Below are 19213 nucleotides of genomic sequence, written 5' to 3' on the forward strand. Positions count from 1 at the left end.
AAGTGGATTACCTCACACTGACAGGAGAACCCCTGTCATCATAGGTAGTGACTACACTGTAACGCTACCGCTGTAGCATTGCAAGTGTAGACAAGCCCTTAGACATGCTTTGGAGTCAGATCATGCCATCTTGCCTAGGGTGTGTTGAGATCATAGCACCTCATGTGACCATAAAAACGGCCCTCCCAAGTCAATTAAGAAACCATATTAATAAGCTCCAAAAAGAAGTCTCAGCCATACTCTGCTGGAAGCAAGATCGATTCAGGGCTCAGGAATGAGACAAAGGGAATTCCTAAAAAGGCTAAGAACTGCAGATGCTTCAGAGGATGCTGTTTAGAAGCAATTCTATTTAAAAGATGCCTGATTGTTCCTGCCACCGTTCCTGCTGTCTAACTAGGAGTGCAGGTGCTTAGCTCTTCCCAAAAAACATGCCCGTTGCCATTTTTGCTTTGCTTTTCCTTCATCCTTAGAACACTTGCACCCAGACAGGATCTTTGTGGAGTTCATGAGCACCTCCTACTCATTTCCACACCTGATGCAATCTTCTTGCTTGCAAGATTCCTATGTAGCTGCTGTGGGCATGACTGTCATCATATTCTCTCCCCCGTCTTGAGATGGGCAAGTACAAGGGAGATAAAGATACTGGCATTAGGCTGACAGGATTTTCATGTCACAAATCCTTCAACCCTTAAAATCAATAACCTTAGTTTTAGGCAACACCACATAGGAAGCAGTGCTGTATAGATTTCATTCATACACAGCAGCACACATAGAAGCTTATCTGAACACATTTTACCACAGCCCTTGGCAAATTATTTGTACCATCAATCTCTCACAAGTAAGTTACTTCTGAAGTTGCTGTGCTACTAAAATAAACCTGAAGAATCTGTTGCTGTTCTGTAACATTCAGGGAAACCCAGGGCAGGACACTCCTATCTAGGGGGGGAGGGACAGCTCAGTGGTTTGAGCATTGGCCTGATAAACCTAGGGTTGTGAGTTCAATCCACTTAGGGATCTGGGGCAAAAATCAGTACTTGGTCCTGCTAGTGAAGACAGTGGAATGGACTCGATGACCTTTCAGGGTCCCTTCCAGTTCTATGAGATATACCTATTTATTTATTGACAACTGCCTCTTACCTATCTGGTGGATGGAGTAGTAGCTGTCTTTTTTGTCAATGAAGGCATTAAGTATGTTGAAGTAATTATCCGTCTGCCTCTTCCCTTTTTCCCACCTCCAATCTAAGAGATACAGGAGAAAAAATAGGTTACATACTAGTATACTTCTCCATATGTCACTGCTTAGTAGGATTTCCTTAAAGCTATGAGTCAGAAGTCTTATTGCTAGGAACCTGTGAAGATCCCCAAAAAGGACCACATTTAAACACAAGTAAAAGGGTCTTTTCAGAGGTGGGAATTGAAGACATGGTAAAAATCAATTCCAGAACATGCATTGACCCTTCTCTGTCAGGATGCATTGGCTCCCAAGGAGAAGGAATACCAATGTGAAAAATCTCAAACACCCCTAAAATCCTGCAAGCGTGAAAGAACATTGGAATTTCTAGTGCCCAGAATGTCTTTGCAGAAGTGGGACAGTTGGTTTGGGAAGGACAGGATGCCAGTGCCACAAGGCGTCTCCTGCCAATCCACAGAACTTTAGCAGCAGCAGCAGCCACAGAGAAGACCATCACAAAGTGTCAGCTGGCTACAGGTGTCACTTCTAGAAAGGTGGGATTCAGGGAGAGACCTGAAGGCATCTCAGTAAAAAGTTAAAAAATAAAACTAACAGCTGCTTATCGCACAGCAATTTTAACCAGCGTAAATGTTTCAGGCATGTAAGCCTGGGAAGTTTGGGGCTCTCTCAGCTAGCCCTTTCAGGGGTGTCAAACATGAAATGGCATTCTGCTCATCTTGGGGGATGGGGAAGAGTTTGCAGTAATTTAAAAAAAAAGCTCAGCAAACAAAACCATGGTCTAACAGTCAGTAGAATATCCGCAGGCTGCCATAGCAATAAATCCAAATGCTAGGGTGTTTTCCACCTCAAAATGACATGACCTTGTCTCCAAACACCCACTGGTACAATGGAAAGCAAGCTGCTCCATTGGTGCAGAAGAATTTACAAGAAGATTTTTTACTGGCTAGCACAGCCCTTGCCAATTGTCCATACAGATTTATTGATTCTTATTTGGAAGGAAGAGATGCTAGTGAAACTCACTGGGATGTTTCCATTGGGGTTGCTTCATCATCTAGCTCTTCAGGTGAGAAGATCTAGAGAAACTTTACATGGCTCCCACAGCAATTTCAAGTTGTGCCCTCTCTTTTTGTTGCCCTAACAAGTGCACCATCATTTGGACTGGCTCTGGACACCTCCCTTAAAAATGCAATGATTTACCTCTGCCTAAGTGCTGGCAGACCAATGCCTGAGCGAAGATCATCTGACCACACCTCAACATGCAGCCCCAGCCGGTATCAGACGTGGGGCCTGTTCCTCCTGTAGCCAAGAAAAACAATCAGAACAGAATGTAAGGGTTAGACCAGCTGTCTAGTCACAGTGCAATACAATGGCAGGTGAGGGAGGGAGAACTTGGAGCTCTCTAGGTATGCAAGGTGGGTGTTATGACAACAGAGACTCATCTGTCAGACGATGCTGAGGAATAAATACAGATTTGATAGGCAAACCCTATCACCAGACTTTTAAGAAAAATAAAGCCAGGCACTTACAGAAGACAGGGGTGCCTTTCAAGTAAATATGCAATTTAGACTGGGGAATGAGACATGGGATCACACCAGCCCTCAGGCATGGGTCTGTGAACAAGTCTCCAGCTCAAGCTACCAGAAACCTATTTATTTATTTCAGCTAAAGGCGTTTTATGGACTATTCTCGCCATAATCTTCACCCAGATCCTACACCTGCTAAGGCACTTCACCATGAAAACATGGCAAGGACTCTCCACAGCTGCTGATGGCTAGACAAGGTTCCCAAGTGAATATAGAAATAAGCCAAAAGACAAAGGGTAATTAGGCTGTTGGTTCATGTTACTGGTATGCAGAGGCTAAAAGCCAAAAGACTTTAAAAGCACATCCTATTGCAGAACTTCAAAGAAAGCTGCCACTTCCCCTCCCAGATGAGGCCATTGCACAGCCAGCTGTTAAGATAAAGTATAGAACGCTGAGAGTGACCAGAACTAGTGGGCTGGTTTTACAGACTCAGCTGCTCCTTAATACACTGGTAGCATGAAATTTTTGCAACTATTTTCTCTTCTCTCTGGTCACTTTATATCTAGGGTGTAGGAAGACAAAGTAAAAAAGCCAAAGAGGAGATCCTCTAGAGGTCACAACCCAGACTCATGCCAATATGTTAGATCAATTTATCCCATTTGGTCAGCAGAGCTCTCCTTTAACCAGGCTTGCGGTCTGTCACTTACAGAGGACTCAAAATGTGATGATGCTAGGTGATGTACAGAACAAATGCATTGCCCTTGTCTTCAAAAATTTGCAATCAAATTTTAGATGTCACAATGGATGGGAGCAGCCAACAATGGAGAGGGTAGCAGGGAGATGGGGTGAGAACAAGGTTTACAGCAGTAATAAGATCAAATGGTTACTTGAGCATAGCATGGGCACATCTTGGGGCTTCCTTGGAAAGTCATTGCTTGCATGGAAGCAGCACAGAAAAAGGTGCACAGATGGGAATGGAATAAAGAGTGAAAGCGCTGTTGAAACATACATTTAAAGAGCTGTGGAAGCTTGTTGGGCCACAGGCACTTTATCTCGTGCTTCCCCTAGGTACCTTTTTGGGGGTCCCTGCTGTTTCACTAATAGAGGAGGAAGTTTGAATCTGTGGTCTTGCTACTGTCTACTGTAAACTGGGATAACATTAGTCAAGTTCATAAATTAAGCCTGTAGAAGTTTAAGTTAACGGATATTCAGGGAAACAAAGACACAAGGTGGGTGAGGTAATTTTTTTTTATTGGACCAACTTCTGTTGGTGAAAGAACTTTCAAGCCATGCAGAGCTCTTCGTCAGGTCCTCTTCTTCTGCCATTCCTGCCTCAAAGAATTTTCACAACAATGCTGACATCACTCACGACAACATCCCCACCAACAATCATAAGAAAAAAAATAACCATCTGATTGGGCGCCACAGAGCAGATGAAACTGCACTCATGATCATTACATTGATTGCTTCAGGGAAAAAAATTGACTGCAAAATCCTTAAATATCACATCCACCATAATCTCTCCACTAAGAGGACATCCATACAGTCCATGAAATCTAACCACAAAATAACGAACAAGCCATCAGATCAAGCCACGGTAGTCCTCAACTGTGATGTCATCAAGAAGGCCAACTGACAACTCTCCACCACCACCTACTATAAAGAACTGAAAGACAACCACACGCCACAATTTACCCAGGAACTTAGGGATATCATCAAATCCTTCCCAAAACAACTTCGAGAGAAACTCTACAACTTCTCCCCCCAGAAACCCACCTCAGGGACCTTCTACATTCTTCCCAAGAATACACAAAACAAGAGAACCCAGACGTATCCATCATATCTGGCCACAACACTCTTACTTAAGGAATATTGGAACTCACAGAAACCATCCTCAAATCACTCACCAAACTCACCAAACCACAACTTCAACAACCACTACACGTCCATTAAACTCTTTCTGGAACACTCCCACATTAGTATCAACTTCCTGGATAACAACCAGCTTCAGCAATGGAATCCTGCAGACAACCACACAAGAAACCTACAGACCACCACACCTACCTTCATAGATCTAATGACCACCCTTAATACACCAAGAAATCTGTTATCTACAGCCAGACACTCAGATACCACAGAATATGCTCTGAGGAGAAAGTCCGGGATATACACCTTAACACACTTAAAACTGCCTTCACCAAAACAAGGACATTCCACCAGAGAAGTACATCGCATCATGGAATGGGCCACCCAAATACCCAGGAGAGAACTTGCTTCAATACAGAAATAAACCCCCTTATTCATCACCTACCACCCCATACTGAAACCCATATGGGATATCATCATACTACAATCCATACTCAATGGGGATCCCTCTTGAAAGACCTGTCCTGAACCCCTACTTCCAGCATTCAAACAACCCCCCAAACTCATCATCAGAAACAAGCTCCCCACAGACCAAAACATACCAACTCAAAGCAGCACCATCACCTACCAGAACAGATGCAAAATCTGCAGACATAGCTCCACAGCTAAAATGATCAACACCCACCCCCCAACATATATTTTTCAAGACCCATGGATCCTACACATGCCTATCACAACATGGAGAGTTGGCAGTTTTTCAAAGGGACACTATTAAGGGCCCAAAAGCAAGCTATTCCGATGGGTAGGAAAAATAGAAATTGTGGCAAAAGACCACCTTGGATTAACCGTGAAATCTTGCATGATCTAAAAAATAAAAAGGAGTCATATAAAAAATGGAAACTAGGACAGATTACAAAGGATGAATATAGGCAAACACAGGAATGCAGGGGCAAGATTAGAAAGGAAAAGGCACAAAATGAGCTCAAACTTGCTATGGGAATAAAGGAAAACAAGACAACTTTTTATCAATACATTAGAAGCAAGAGGAAGACCAAGGACAGGGTAGGCCCACTGCTCAGTGAGGAGCAAGAAACAGTAACAGGAAACTTGGAAATGGCAGAGATGCTTAATGACTTCTTTGTTTTGGTCTTCACCGAGAAGTCTGAAGGAATGCCTAACATAGTGAATGCTTATGGGAAGGGGGTAGGTTTAGAAGATAAAATTAAAAAAGAACAAGTTAAAAATCACTTACAAAAGTTAGATGCCTGCAAGTCGCCAGGGCCTGATGAAATGCATCCTAGAGTACTCAAGGAGTTAATAGAGGAGGTATCTTTGCCTCTAGCAATTATCTTTGGAAAGTCATGGGAGACAGGAGAGATTCCAGAAGACTGGAAAAGGGCAAATATAGTGCCCATCTATAAAAAGGGAAATAAAAACAACCCAGGAAACTATAGACCAGTTAGTTTAACTTCGATGCCAGGGAAGATAATGGAGCAAGTAATTAAAGAAATCTTCTGCAAAGACTTGGAAGGTGGTAAGGTGATAGGGAATAGCCAGCAATGATTTGTAAAGAACAAATCATGTCAAACCAATCTGATAGCTTTCTTTGATAGGATAACGAGTCTTGTGGATAAGGGAGAAGCGGTGGATATGGTATACCTAGACTTTAGTAAGGCATTTGATATGGTCTTGCATGATATTCTTGTTGATAAACTAGGCAAATACAATTTAGATGGGGCTACTATAAGGTGGGTGCATAACTGGCTGGATAACCGTACTCAGAGAGTAGTTATTAATGGTTCCCAATCCTGCTGGAAAGGTATAACAAGTGGGGTTCCGCAGGGGTCTGTTTTGGGACCGGCTCTGTTCAATATCTTCATCAACAACTTAGATGTTGGCATAGAAATTACGCTTATTAAGTTTGCAGACGATAACAAACTGGGAGGGATTGCAACTGCTTTGGAGGACAGGGTCATAATTCAAAAGGATCTGGACAAATTAGAGAAAAGGTCTGAGGTAAACCAGATGAAGTTTAATAAAGACAAATGCAAAGTGGAGCACTTAGGAAGGAACAATCAGTTTCAAACATACAGAATGGGAAGAGACTGTCTAGGAGGGAATACAGCAAAAAGTGATCTAGGGGTTATAGTGGACCACAAGCTAAATATGAGTCGTCAGTGTGATACTGTTGCAAAAATAGCAAACGTGATTCTGGGATGCATTAACAGGTGTGTTGTGAGCAAGACACGAGAACTCATTCTTTCGCTCTACTCTGCACTGGTTAGGCCTCGACTGGAGTATTGTGTCCAGTTCTGGACACCACATTTCACGAAAGATGTGGAGGGTCCAGAGAAGAGCAACAAGAATGATTAAAGGTCTTGAGAACATGACCTACGAAGGAAAGCTGAAAGAATTGGGTTTGTTTAGTTTGGAAAAGAGAAGACTGAGAGGGGACATGATAGCAGTTTTCAGATATCTAAAAGGGTGTCATCAGGAGGAGGGAGAAAACTTGTTCACCTTAGCCTCTAAGGATAGAGCAAGAAGCAATGGGCTTAAACTGCAGCAAGAGACATTTAGGTTGGACATTAGGAAAAAATTCCTAACTGTCAGGGTGGTTAAACACTGGAATAAATTGCCTAGGGCGGTTGTGGAATCTCCATCTCTGGAGATATTTAAGAGTAGGTTAGATAAATGTCTATCAGGGATGGTCTAGACAGTATTTGGTCCTTCCATGAGGGCAGGGGACTGGACTCTATGACCTCTCGGGGTCCCTTCCAGTCCTAGAGTCTATGAACATGTGGTATACCTCATTCAGTGCACTAAATGCCCCAACCATCACCATGTGGGTGAAACCAATCACTACACTCTTGAATGAACTCACACAGGGAAATGATATGACAAAACCCCTTATCACCTGTGAGTGAACACTTTTCACCAGGGCTTTGGAGTGGAGCCTGGAGCAGCTCTGGAGCAGTGGAGCTGCAGTTTTTGCTTGGAGCTGGAGCAAAGCTCCAAAGCCCTTCTTTTCACAATGCAATCATTCTATATCTGACCTATCAGTCCTCATCCTCAAAGGAAACCTGCACAAACACTTGCAAAAGATGATCCTGGGATCTTAAATTCATTACTCTGCTAAACACTAAAAATCACAGACTGAACAGACAAACTGGATTTATAATTTATTACAACAATCTGTAACCCACTAACCCCCTGTTATAACCTTATTCCCAGATCTGGACCTTAGCGTCCAAAATATGGGGGTTAGCATGAAAACCTCCAAGCTTAGTCACCAGCTTGGACCTGGTACCTGCTGCCACCACCCAAAAAATTAGAGTGTTTTGGGGCACTCTGGTCCCTCTGAAAAACCTTCCCTGGGGACCCCAAGACCCAAATCCCTTGAGTCTCACAACAAAGGGAAATAATCCTGTTTCCCTTTCCCCCTCCAGGTGCTCCTGGAGAGATACACAGACACAAGCTCTGTGAAACTACACAGAGTGATTCCCCCTCTCCGTTCCCCAGTCCTGGGAACAAAAAGGACTTTCCTATTCCCCAGAGGGAATGCAAAATCAGGCTAGCCAATTCAACACACACAGACCTCCCCTGATTTCTTCCTCCCACCAATTCCCTGGTGAGTACAGACTCAATTTCCCTGAAGTAAAGAAAAACTCCAACAGGTCTTAAAAGAAAGCTTTATATAAAAAGAAAGAAAAAATACAAATGTTCTCTCTGTATTAAGATGATACAACACAGGGTCAATTGCTTAAAAGAATATTGAATAAACAGCCTTATTCAAAAAGAATACAAATCAAAGCACTCCAGCACTTATATTCATGCAAATACCAAAGAAAAGAAACCATAGAACTTACTATCTGATCTCTTTGTCCTTACACTTAGAAACAGAAGACTAGAAAATAGAATTACTTCTCCAAAGCTCAGGGGAAGCAGGCAGACAGACAAAAGACTCAGACACACAATTCCCTCCACCCAAAGTTGAAAAAATCCGGTTTCCTGATTGGTTCTCTGGTCAGGTGTTTCAGGTGAAAGAGACATTAACCCTTAGCTATCTGTTTATGACACGCCCCCCAAATTGCAGACAGTGGGGAAGCTCACTGGCGGCAATTTCCTTCTAGAACTTGAAAATAAACAGATCAATACAACACATGCACCTTTACATATACTACTAAGTATATAACTAACAGACTTTTACATGTTAAGAACACTTTTTAACTACTGGATTCTGGGAAACTCTCACGGGAGAGTGCATCAGCAACTTTGTTAGAAGCTCCTGTGATGTGTTGAATTTCAAAATCAAAATCTTGGAGAGCTAAACTCCAACGAAGAAGTTTCTTGTTGTTCCCCTTGGCAGTATGAAGCCACTTTAGTGCAGCATGGTCAGTTTGTAGTTGGAACCGCCGTCCCCAAACATATGGGCGTAGCTTTTCCAGGGCGTACACAATGGCATAGCATTCCTTTTCACTGACTGACCAGTGACTTTCCCTCTCAGACAGTTTCTTGCTGAGAAACACGACAGGATGGAAGTTGTGATCTGTTGCTTCCTGCATGAGCACTGCTCCTATACCACGCTCAGATGCATCTGTGGTTACTAGGAATGGTTTGTCAAAATCCGGGGCCCTGAGTACAGGGTCAGACATGAGCGTTGCCTTAAGCTGGGTAAAGGCTTTTTGACACTCATTAGTCCACTTAACGGCATTTGGCTGGGTCTTTTTGGTTAGGTCGGTCAATGGGGCAGCGATTTGGCTGTAGTGTGGTACAAATCGCCTGTAGTATCCGGCCAAGCCTAAGAAGGATTGGACCTGTTTCTTTGACCTTGGGACAGGCCACTTTTGGATAGCATCCACTTTGGCCTGTAGGGGGTTTATGGTTCCTCGACCCACCTGGTGCCCCAGGTAAGTCACTCTGTTTTGGCCTATTTGACACTTTTTGGCCTTAACAGTTAGTCCTGCCTGCCTGATGCGCTCAAAGACCTTTTCCAGGTGTAGTAGGTGTTCGGGCCAGGAGTCTGAAAAAATGGCCACATCATCGAGGTAGGCAACTGCAAATTCTCCCAGTCCAGCTAGTAGACCGTCTACCAGCCTCTGGAAGGTGGCGGGTGCATTTCGAAGGCCGAAAGGAAGGACATTGAATTCATACACCCCCGCATGGGTGACGAATGCTGACCTCTCCTTGGCAGGTTCATCTAGCGGTACTTGCCAGTACCCCTTGGTTAAGTCTATGGCAGAGATGAACTGGGCACGTCCCAACTTTTCCAATAGCTCATCAGTGCGTGGCATTGGATAGTTGTCCGGACGAGTTACCGCATTTAGCTTACGGTAGTCCACGCAAAAGCGTATTTCCCCATCTGGTTTGGGTACCAGAACCACTGGAGATGCCCATGCACTGGTAGATGGGCGGATTATACCCATCTGTAGCATGTTCTGGATCTCCCGTTCTATAGCAGCTTGGGCATGAGGAGACACCCGGTAGGGTGGGGTTCTGATTGGGTGAGCATTACCTGTATCAATGGAGTGGTATGCCCGTTCAGTCCGTCCTGGGGTGGCTGAGAACAATGGGGCGAAGCTAGTGCACAGCTCCTTGATTTGTTGCCGCTGCAGACGTTCCAGGGTGGTTGAGAGGTTCACCTCTTCCACGCCACCGTCTTTTTTCCCGTCGTAGTAGACACCGTCAGGCCACTCAGCATCATCTCCCTGGACTGTAAACTGACAAACCTGTAAGTCTCTGGAATAGAAAGGCTTGAGAGAATTAACATGGTACACTTTAGGCTTTAGTGAGGAATTGGGAAATGCTATGAGGTAGTTCACAGCTCCCAGGCGCTCTTGGACCGTGAATGGCCCTTCCCATGATGCTTCCATCTTATGGGCCTGTTGCGCCTTCAAGACCATAACCTGGTCTCCTACCTTGAAGGAACGTTCTCTGGCATGTCTGTCATACCAGGCCTTTTGCTCTTCTTGAGCATCCTTTAGGTTCTCTCTAGCAAGGGCTAAAGAGTGTCGGAGGGTGCTTTGTAGGTTGCTTACAAAGTCCAGAATGTTAGTTCCTGGAGAAGGCGTAAACCCCTCCCATTGCTGCTTCACCAACTGTAATGGCCCCTTAACCTCGTGACCATACACAAGTTCAAATGGTGAAAACCCTAAACTGGGATGTGGTACAGCCCTGTAGGCAAACAGCAACTGCTGCAACACTAGGTCCCAATTATTGGAGAATTCGTTGATGAATTTTCGTATCATGGCCCCCAAAGTTCCATTGAACCTTTCCACCAGGCCATTGGTTTGATGGTGGTACGGGGTGGCAACCAAGTGATTCACCCCATGAGTTTCCCACAGTTTTTCCATGGTCCCTGCCAGGAAATTAGACCCTGAATCTGTAAGGATGTCAGAGGGCCAACCTACCCTGGCAAAGATGTCTGTTAGGGCCAGGCACACAGTGTTAGCCCTGGTGTTGCCTAGAGCTACTGCTTCTGGCCATCGGGTAGCAAAGTCCACTAAAGTCAGTACGTACTGCTTTCCTCTGGGCGTCTTTTTTGGGAAAGGGCCCAGAATATCCACAGCTACTCGCTGAAATGGGACCTCAATTATGGGGAGTGGCTGGAGAGGGGCCTTGACCTGGTCTTGAGGCTTACCCACTCTTTGGCATACCTCACAAGACCGGACATACTTGGCAATATCCTTGCCCATCCCCTCCCAGTGGAAGGACTTCCCCAACCGGTCCTTGGTTCTGTTCACCCCAGCATGGCCACTGGGATGATCATGGGCTAAGCTTAAGAGCTTCCCCCGGTACTTAGTTGGAACCACCAACTGTTTTTGCGGCTGCCATTCTTCCCGGTGTCCACCAGAAAGAATTTCCTTGTATAAAAGTCCTTGGTCTATAACAAACCGGGATCGATTAGAAGAGCTGAGAGGTGGTGGGGTGTTCCGTGCCGCCGCCTAAGCTTTCTGAAGGCTGTCATCTGCTTCCTGCTCAGCCTGGAACTGTTCCCTTGAGGCTGGGGTCACCAGTTCTTCCTCAGGCTGTGGACTTGGGCTTGGTCCCTCTGGAAGCGATGTAGGTGATGGGGTTGTTTCCGTTGCTGGTGAACCGCTCTCCGCTGGTGCACCTGAGGGTATTTCAGGCTCTGGCTGAGCCTTTTGGGTATGGCTGTCTTTTGCTTCTGCCAGTTCTGGCTTGCTGGCGCCCTCTGGTGTTGAGTTTGAAGATGTGGTTGCACTTGCTGGTGCTGGTTGCGGTTCCAGTTCCGGGCCTGGGACTGGAGATGCTGTGGCTGCTTCAGTGGTAGGCATGGAATCCGGGTCCACTACCTCTGTCTGGGTCTCTGGTAACACAGACGGGGCCTCTGTGGACGGCTCAGGAACAGGAATGGGTCTGGAAGCTTGCCTGGTTTGGCTACGTGTAACCATTCCCACTCTCTTGGCCCGCCTCACCTGGTTGGCCAAGTCTTCCCCCAGTAACATGGGGATAGGATAATTGTCATAGACTGCAAAAGTCCACATTCCTGACCAGCCTTTGTACTGGACAGGCAGTTGAGCTGTAGGCAAGTCTACAGCTTGTGACATGAAGGGGTAAATTGTAACTTTGGCCTTTGGGTTGATGAATTTGGGGTCAACGAAGGATTGGTGGATAGCTGACACTTGTGCCCCCGTGTCTCTCCACGCAGTAACCTTCTTTCCGCCCACTCTCAAATTTTCCCTTCGCTCCACGGGTATTTGAGAGGCATCTGGGCCTGGGGATCTTTGGTGTGATGGAGGTGTAATGAATTGCACTCGCATGGTGTTCTTGGGACAGTTGGCCTTGATATGTCCCAGTTCATTACACTTAAAGCATCTTCCATCTGATGGGTCACTGGGCCGAGGTGAGTTACTGGAGACTGGTGAGGTTGAAGGGTAGGGTATCTGTGGCTTTACTTGGGTGGTATGTGGGGTCTTTGGCTGTCCTCGGTTGTAGGGTTTATGGTCTGTGTGCCCCCTGTGGTAATCGTTCCCCTTGACAGTAGCTTTCTTGCTTTCTGCCAGTTCCATCCATTTGGCTCCAATCTCCCCCGCCTCAGCGATATTTTTGGGATTTCTATCTTGTATGTACCGTGTGATGTCTTCAGGAACACCATCCAAGAACTGCTCCATTTGTATGAGGAGGTTCACTTCTTCCAAGGTTTGAATGTTGTTTCCTGTTAGCCAGGCCTCATAGTTTTTTGCAATGTAGTAGGCGTGTTTGGGAAATGACACCTCTGGTTTCCATTTTTGGGTTCTGAAGCGCCGACGGGCATGATCTGGGGTTATCCCCATCCTGTATCTGGCCTTGGTTTGAAAAAGTTTATAGTCGTTCATTTGCAGCTTAGGCATTTCAGCTGCCACCTCTGCTAAAGGTCCACTGAGTTGTGGCCTTAATTCTACCATGTACTGGTCTTCGGGGATGCTGTACTCAAGACAAGCTCTTTCAAAATTTTCCAAGAAGGCCTCGGTGTCATCACCTGCCTTGTAGGTGGGAAATTTCCTGTGCTGTGGAGCAATAATTGGCGCCGGGTTGTTAGGGTTGGCTGGCACATGCAGCCCAGCTTTTGCCAAATCCAGTTCATGTTTTCTCTGTTTTTCCTTCTCTTCATTTTCTTTTTCCATTTGTTTTTGTTGTTTTTCCATGTCTCGGCGGTGGGCCGCCTCTTCTTCTTCTTGCTTCCTTCTGTGGGCCAACTCATCTTCTGCTTGTTTCCTTCGGTAGGCTACCTCTTCTTCTTCTAGTTTTCTTTTGTGTGCTGCCTCTTGGGCTGCCTGTTCTCTTTGGTAGGCGGCCTCTCTGATCTGTTCTTCTCTTTCTTTCATTTCCATTTGTCGCCTGTGTTCAGCGTCTTTGAATTGCTCTTCGGCCTCAATTTTTGCCTTAGAAGTCATGATTCCTGTTTTCTTGTGTTGGGGTGCCCTCCGGTGTTTCTCTTCTGAACTGCAGGCTCTCTGTTGCCTCCTGAAGTCTGCCTAGCAACAGTGCTTTTTTCCTTTTCTCTCTCTAGCTAATGTTCAATGAAGGGAAACCAGAAAAACCACTTTATTTGCATGCATATAAGTGCTGGTACTTGCCTCCTAATGAGAGGGCTATTGCATGACAAAAGACCCTCAACAGTCTTCTCGCTTAACATGCAAACCACAAACTGCTAGAGAGAGCAGAAAAAAAAATTCTCTCTGGTTCCCTTTTAAAACCAAACTGTTTCTCTCTGCTAAAAAGCCCTTAGCAGAGAAAAGAAAAATATAATATTCCTACTGGCTTCTGGATTCTGTCTATATCCCGCCGCTGCCACTCATGTTACAACCTTATTCCCAGATCTGGACCTTAGCGTCCAAAATATGGGGGTTAGCATGAAAACCTCCAAGCTTAGTCACCAGCTTGGACCTGGTACCTGCTGCCACCACCCAAAAAATTAGAGTGTTTTGGGGCACTCTGGTCCCTCTGAAAAACCTTCCCTGGGGACCCCAAGACCCAAATCCCTTGAGTCTCACAACAAAGGGAAATAATCCTGTTTCCCTTTCCCCCTCCAGGTGCTCCTGGAGAGATACACAGACACAAGCTCTGTGAAACTACACAGAGTGATTCCCCCTCTCCGTTCCCCAGTCCTGGGAACAAAAAGGACTTTCCTATTCCCCAGAGGGAATGCAAATCAGGCTAGCCAATTCAACACACACAGACCTCCCCTGATTTCTTCCTCCCACCAATTCCCTGGTGAGTACAGACTCAATTTCCCTGAAGTAAAGAAAAACTCCAACAGGTCTTAAAAGAAAGCTTTATATAAAAAAGAAAGAAAAAATACAAATGTTCTCTCTGTATTAAGATGATACAACACAGGGTCAATTGCTTAAAAGAATATTGAATAAACAGCCTTATTCAAAAAGAATACAAATCAAAGCACTCCAGCACTTATATTCATGCAAATACCAAAGAAAAGAAACCATAGAACTTACTATCTGATCTCTTTGTCCTTACACTTAGAAACAGAAGACTAGAAAATAGAATTACTTCTCCAAAGCTCAGAGGAAGCAGGCAGACAGACAAAAGACTCAGACACACAATTCCCTCCACCCAAAGTTGAAAAAATCCGGTTTCCTGATTGGTTCTCTGGTCAGGTGTTTCAGGTGAAAGAGACATTAACCCTTAGCTATCTGTTTATGACACCCCCTCTTTTTGTCCTATGACTGCAGAGGTGTTATGAGGCACTCTACTTTAAAATGGTCCCTTAGAATGTGCTAACTACTTACACTAAATGATCTGTTCCACCTTGCATTTAGCTGTGACACGTGGAATACTTTTCCCAGACTGCAAAAGAGCTCTGTGTGGCTCGAAAGCTTGTCTCTTTCCCTGCAACAGAAGTTGGTCCAATAACAGATATTACCTCACACCCCTTGTGTCTCTAATATCTTGGGACTGACATAGCTACAACTACGCTGCATTCAGGGGAACAAATTAAGTTCATCTAGGGTTTGTTTAATTTACACAGAGAGGTTGAGATCAGATTGAGACTTGCTAAAACATTAGCTAACCCTGATCTAACCTCCACCTTTTCCCTAGTGTAGACATAGAAGTGGAAGGGATTAACCTCTGTACTCAGTTAATGTTAACCTCCAGGAATCAATCTAAGCTTCAATGCAACCAGCTAGCCTGTATTAAATTGTGTCTACAGTAAGTGTTAAGGAATGTTTCAAATCCCATTAAATAACTGACTTTAAAGAATTGGAAGAGTAGACTATTCTGTACCATTGTTTCTAGCTCAAAATTCCAGATGTTTTGAGAAGTCTTACTTCTGAGTCAATAAACCACTATTCCATCGGAAGGGCACAGATGTATAATTCCATCTGCACACTTAGGACCCTCTCCGATTTCCATCCCATTTTTATATATAAAATTACACAAGAAGAAAACAGAATCATCTTCAGGAAGAGAACCCCTGAAAACTAGCCTTTGATCCAGAGGAGAATTTTCATTCTATCACTACAGTTCATCCCGTTTTCACATATTCCTAGTGTGGTATTCACAATTCCATGGTAGATGCTTTAAGGTTCAATTTCTTTATTCCACCTCTAGCTTTTATCTCAGCTCTTTGCTTCAGTTTGACTACAATACAAATCATACAGATGATTTTGTATTACTTAATTTTGTGTTAAACATAGGAATTCTTCCAACAATGGGAGAAAGTCTCCTACATACATCTTTGGGGTTTTTTTTAATCTATTGTATCAATAGTTGCCTTATTTCCAGGAGAAACAAATTTAGTTACAGCAAGTACATCAAGCATTAACTATTCTATCTACCAGTAAAATTTGGAGTATTCAACTCTCTATGAAGTGGAAATAACCCAATACTGTATTTGTAGGGATTGATAAGAACTTATTAACAGGGTGGATAAAAATTAATTATTTCTTTTAAAAAATAGGTTTTTCCCTCAAAAAACATTTTATCAAAAAAATCTGATCTAAAGATATCTTCATTAAAACTATGTTATAGCTCAAAGATATCTCATCATGGAATAGAGATTATAAATTCTAATTCTATAGTATGAGACAATATTCATGTAATGTTTAATAAAAGTTTTGTAAATGAGTTCAAATAGTTCACAGATTAGGGACCAATTTTATGGGGTTTCAGGGGCTTTTGTATAGATTTAGGTTAATCTTTCTATCTATCCAATGGGACTCAGTGCTCACTCTAGAAGATATCATCAGAGATGCTTAGTTTTGCAGTTCTCAAACTGTGGATTTGTGTCTCCAGAGATAACATGCTTATCAACAGCAAAAATGTTTTAAATAAATAATATATAGAGGTGAGAAATAACAGACCTCAACCCTATTGTCCCTCTGCAAATTTGGGTACATAGAGTCAATCCCTTACCTTTCTCTAAAAAGTACAAAATTTCAAAAAGTTCAATGAATAGAAGATTGTTGGGTGGCGGAATAGATCTGGACAAAGAGAAGAAGTCTTAAGATAAATGTGAGAAGGGAGGGGCAGGCAGCAGAAAAAAGTGAAACTGTTTGAGCTGCGTATTCCAGAAGTCTTAAAGTCTTTCCGAGTGTAGCGTTCATTGATTTGAGATCTACCATACCATTCTCTCACTAGAAGGGAAAACCTATAATGGCAGCAGGCTGTAAAAGAGACCCAGTTTGGTAATATTTTAATGAAGTTCCTCTTCCTGTGGGTAAGACAGGCATACGTGAAAAATGCAAACACTGCAATAAAGAAATGCAAGGCCTAGCTGCCTGAATGAAACAACATCATGAGAAGTGTTCCTTCTCAGGAGGAAGCTGAGTTGAAGATGATGAAAGCAACATGTCTGAACACGCAGGATCTTCAGGTTGGTCAACTTTTTTATTTCATACTTCTGTCTTAAGGACTGCCTGTCTTCTTCCTTATGGACTATTCTTGAATTCTCATGTTTGAGCAAAAAATATATAGTTAGTACCATAGAGTAACATCATTTTAGATGCAGCTGCAATAAAAAATAAATAGCTGAAATAGGTAGATCTTCCTTTTACAATTTCACCTTTAAAAGTAGTACTGACTGTGAATGCAATGAGCAATACTAAATGAGCAATATGGTAATAATAAAATAACTGCATTGACTTATTTTGTTTAGGAGAATCCATCCTCAACATACAGAATTCTGAAGACTATCCACCTTCAAGAGCACCATCATTTTCTATAATTTCAGAGTTATCTTCCAATGATAGTGTTTCAGTCACATCGTGTATGGCACATATCCATGAAAGCTTATGCTCAAATAAATTTGTTAGTCTCTAAGGTGCCACAAGTACTCCTGTTCTTTTTTAGTACATCACCTGTAGCAAAACAGAAAAAAAAAATCATCTAGAAACAACCATAGATAAATTTGTGATAAAACCCAGCAGATTACAAAAAGAGGCAATTGATGAAAAAAATTGCCCGGTTTATGCAACAAACTCTTTTCCATATGACTGAACCATGTTAATGAAGTGTGGGTTCTCAGTCATTAAGACCAGGATACTGTCCACCCAGAGCAGATGTCATTGGCAAATTGCTGGATAAAGTGTATGAAAGAGAAATTGAGCAGTGTGCAAAAGGTCTAGAGGGTGAAATTGTTAACCTGAGTGTGGATGGGTGGAGCAATATCCACAATGATCCTGTTGTATGCGCTTGTGTGACAACAGAAGAAGGGAATGTCTCCTTACAGAAACAACTGATACATCAGAAAATGCACACACAGCAGAATACTTGCAAGCAGTATCAGTAAAAGCTATAACAAACTGTAGGAAAAAAATTCAAATGTCTAGTATGCAGCTTGGTCACAGACAACGCTGAAAATGTATCCAAGATGAGAAAAAAATTATTAGAAGAGAGTCTCAAGCTAACAAACATACAGTTGCAGTGCTCATTTGATGCACCTCCTGGCCAAAGACTTCAGTGTTCCAGAAATAAAGGCTAATGTTGAAACTGCAAAATACTTCCGTAACAACCACTTTGCAGCAGCTGCTCCGAAAAAAGTGGAAGGAACCAAGCTAATTCTCCCACAAGACATGTGATGGAACTCAGTAGGGGACTGTCTTGAGCACTATATCAAGAACTGGCCTAATCTGATGACAGTTTGTGAACAATATTGTGAAAAAAACAGATGGCACTGTCACAGCCAAAGTTCTCAACACTGGGCTTAGGAGAAATGTTGAACACATGCTGAGTACCTTGAAGCCTATTTCTGTAGCCTTGAACAAAATGCAGGGAAATAGCGGTTTTATTGCTGATGCTGTTGAAATGTGGAAGGAACTGAGTAAGAGCTTAAAAAGAGAAATATGCAATGACAGAGTTAAATTACAAGCATTAAAAAAAACAACACGAATGGGACAAACACTATCTCCAGCTCATTTTCTTGAAAACAGTCTCAATACTCGGTACCAGGGTCAAACCTTAACTGCTGGAGTAGAGGAGTTGGCTATGGCATGGACATCCAGCAAACATCCCTCCATAATACCAACTATAATAAACTTCAGAGCTAAGGGTGAACCATTCAAAAAAATGTTTGCTGATGATGTTTTAAAGAAAGTCATACCAGTGATTTAAGCATTTGGATTCAGAGATTGTTGAAGTGATACTCTCACTTTTAACAGCAGTAGCTTCTTCTGCCAGTGTAGAAACAATATTTTTTCCCAATTGGACTAATTCATTCCAAATTGAGAAATCGTTTGGGACCTAAGAAAGCAGGAAAGCTAGTTTCTCTTTTCCAAATTATGAATGAACAGGAAAATGAAGGCGAAGATGACTGAGTTAGCTACAGAAGCCAATATTTTAAGTTTCTCATGTTGACCTGGCTGACACAGTCGACGAAATATTTAAAAATAAATGAATAAATTTCACTATTTTAGTTAGAAACAATTTTAACAAAAAAAAACCTGATTTTAAAAACTTGAATGTTTAACTAAATTCAAAAATTCATATGCTTGTTTTGTTAAATAATATGTTTGCTGCTGAAGAAAAAACCAGAATACATAACGATGTTGTTTTAGTTAAATAAAACAATTTAAATATCTGTTTGATGATGTTCTCCTCCTAATATAGCATGGCAAGAAAATCCTCCAAATATTAATGATTAACTTGTTGAATTGGAGATAGTTAACCTCCCAAT

General features: G+C 43.0%; 1 protein-coding gene across 1 annotated transcript in view; it reads right to left on the bottom strand.

Annotated features, from left to right (window-relative positions):
• ATG4B (autophagy related 4B cysteine peptidase) overlaps positions 1-19213 on the bottom strand; it is a 52846-nt gene that overhangs the window by 14196 nt on the left and 19437 nt on the right. The window contains 2 exon segments of the mRNA XM_030576627.1: positions 1138-1239; positions 2390-2488. Of these exon segments, the coding sequence (XP_030432487.1) occupies positions 1138-1239; positions 2390-2488 (201 nt within the window).

The sequence above is a fragment of the Gopherus evgoodei genome, chromosome 9, assembly GCF_007399415.2.
Source record: "Gopherus evgoodei ecotype Sinaloan lineage chromosome 9, rGopEvg1_v1.p, whole genome shotgun sequence".
In the NCBI taxonomy this organism is placed as follows: domain Eukaryota; kingdom Metazoa; phylum Chordata; order Testudines; family Testudinidae; genus Gopherus; species Gopherus evgoodei.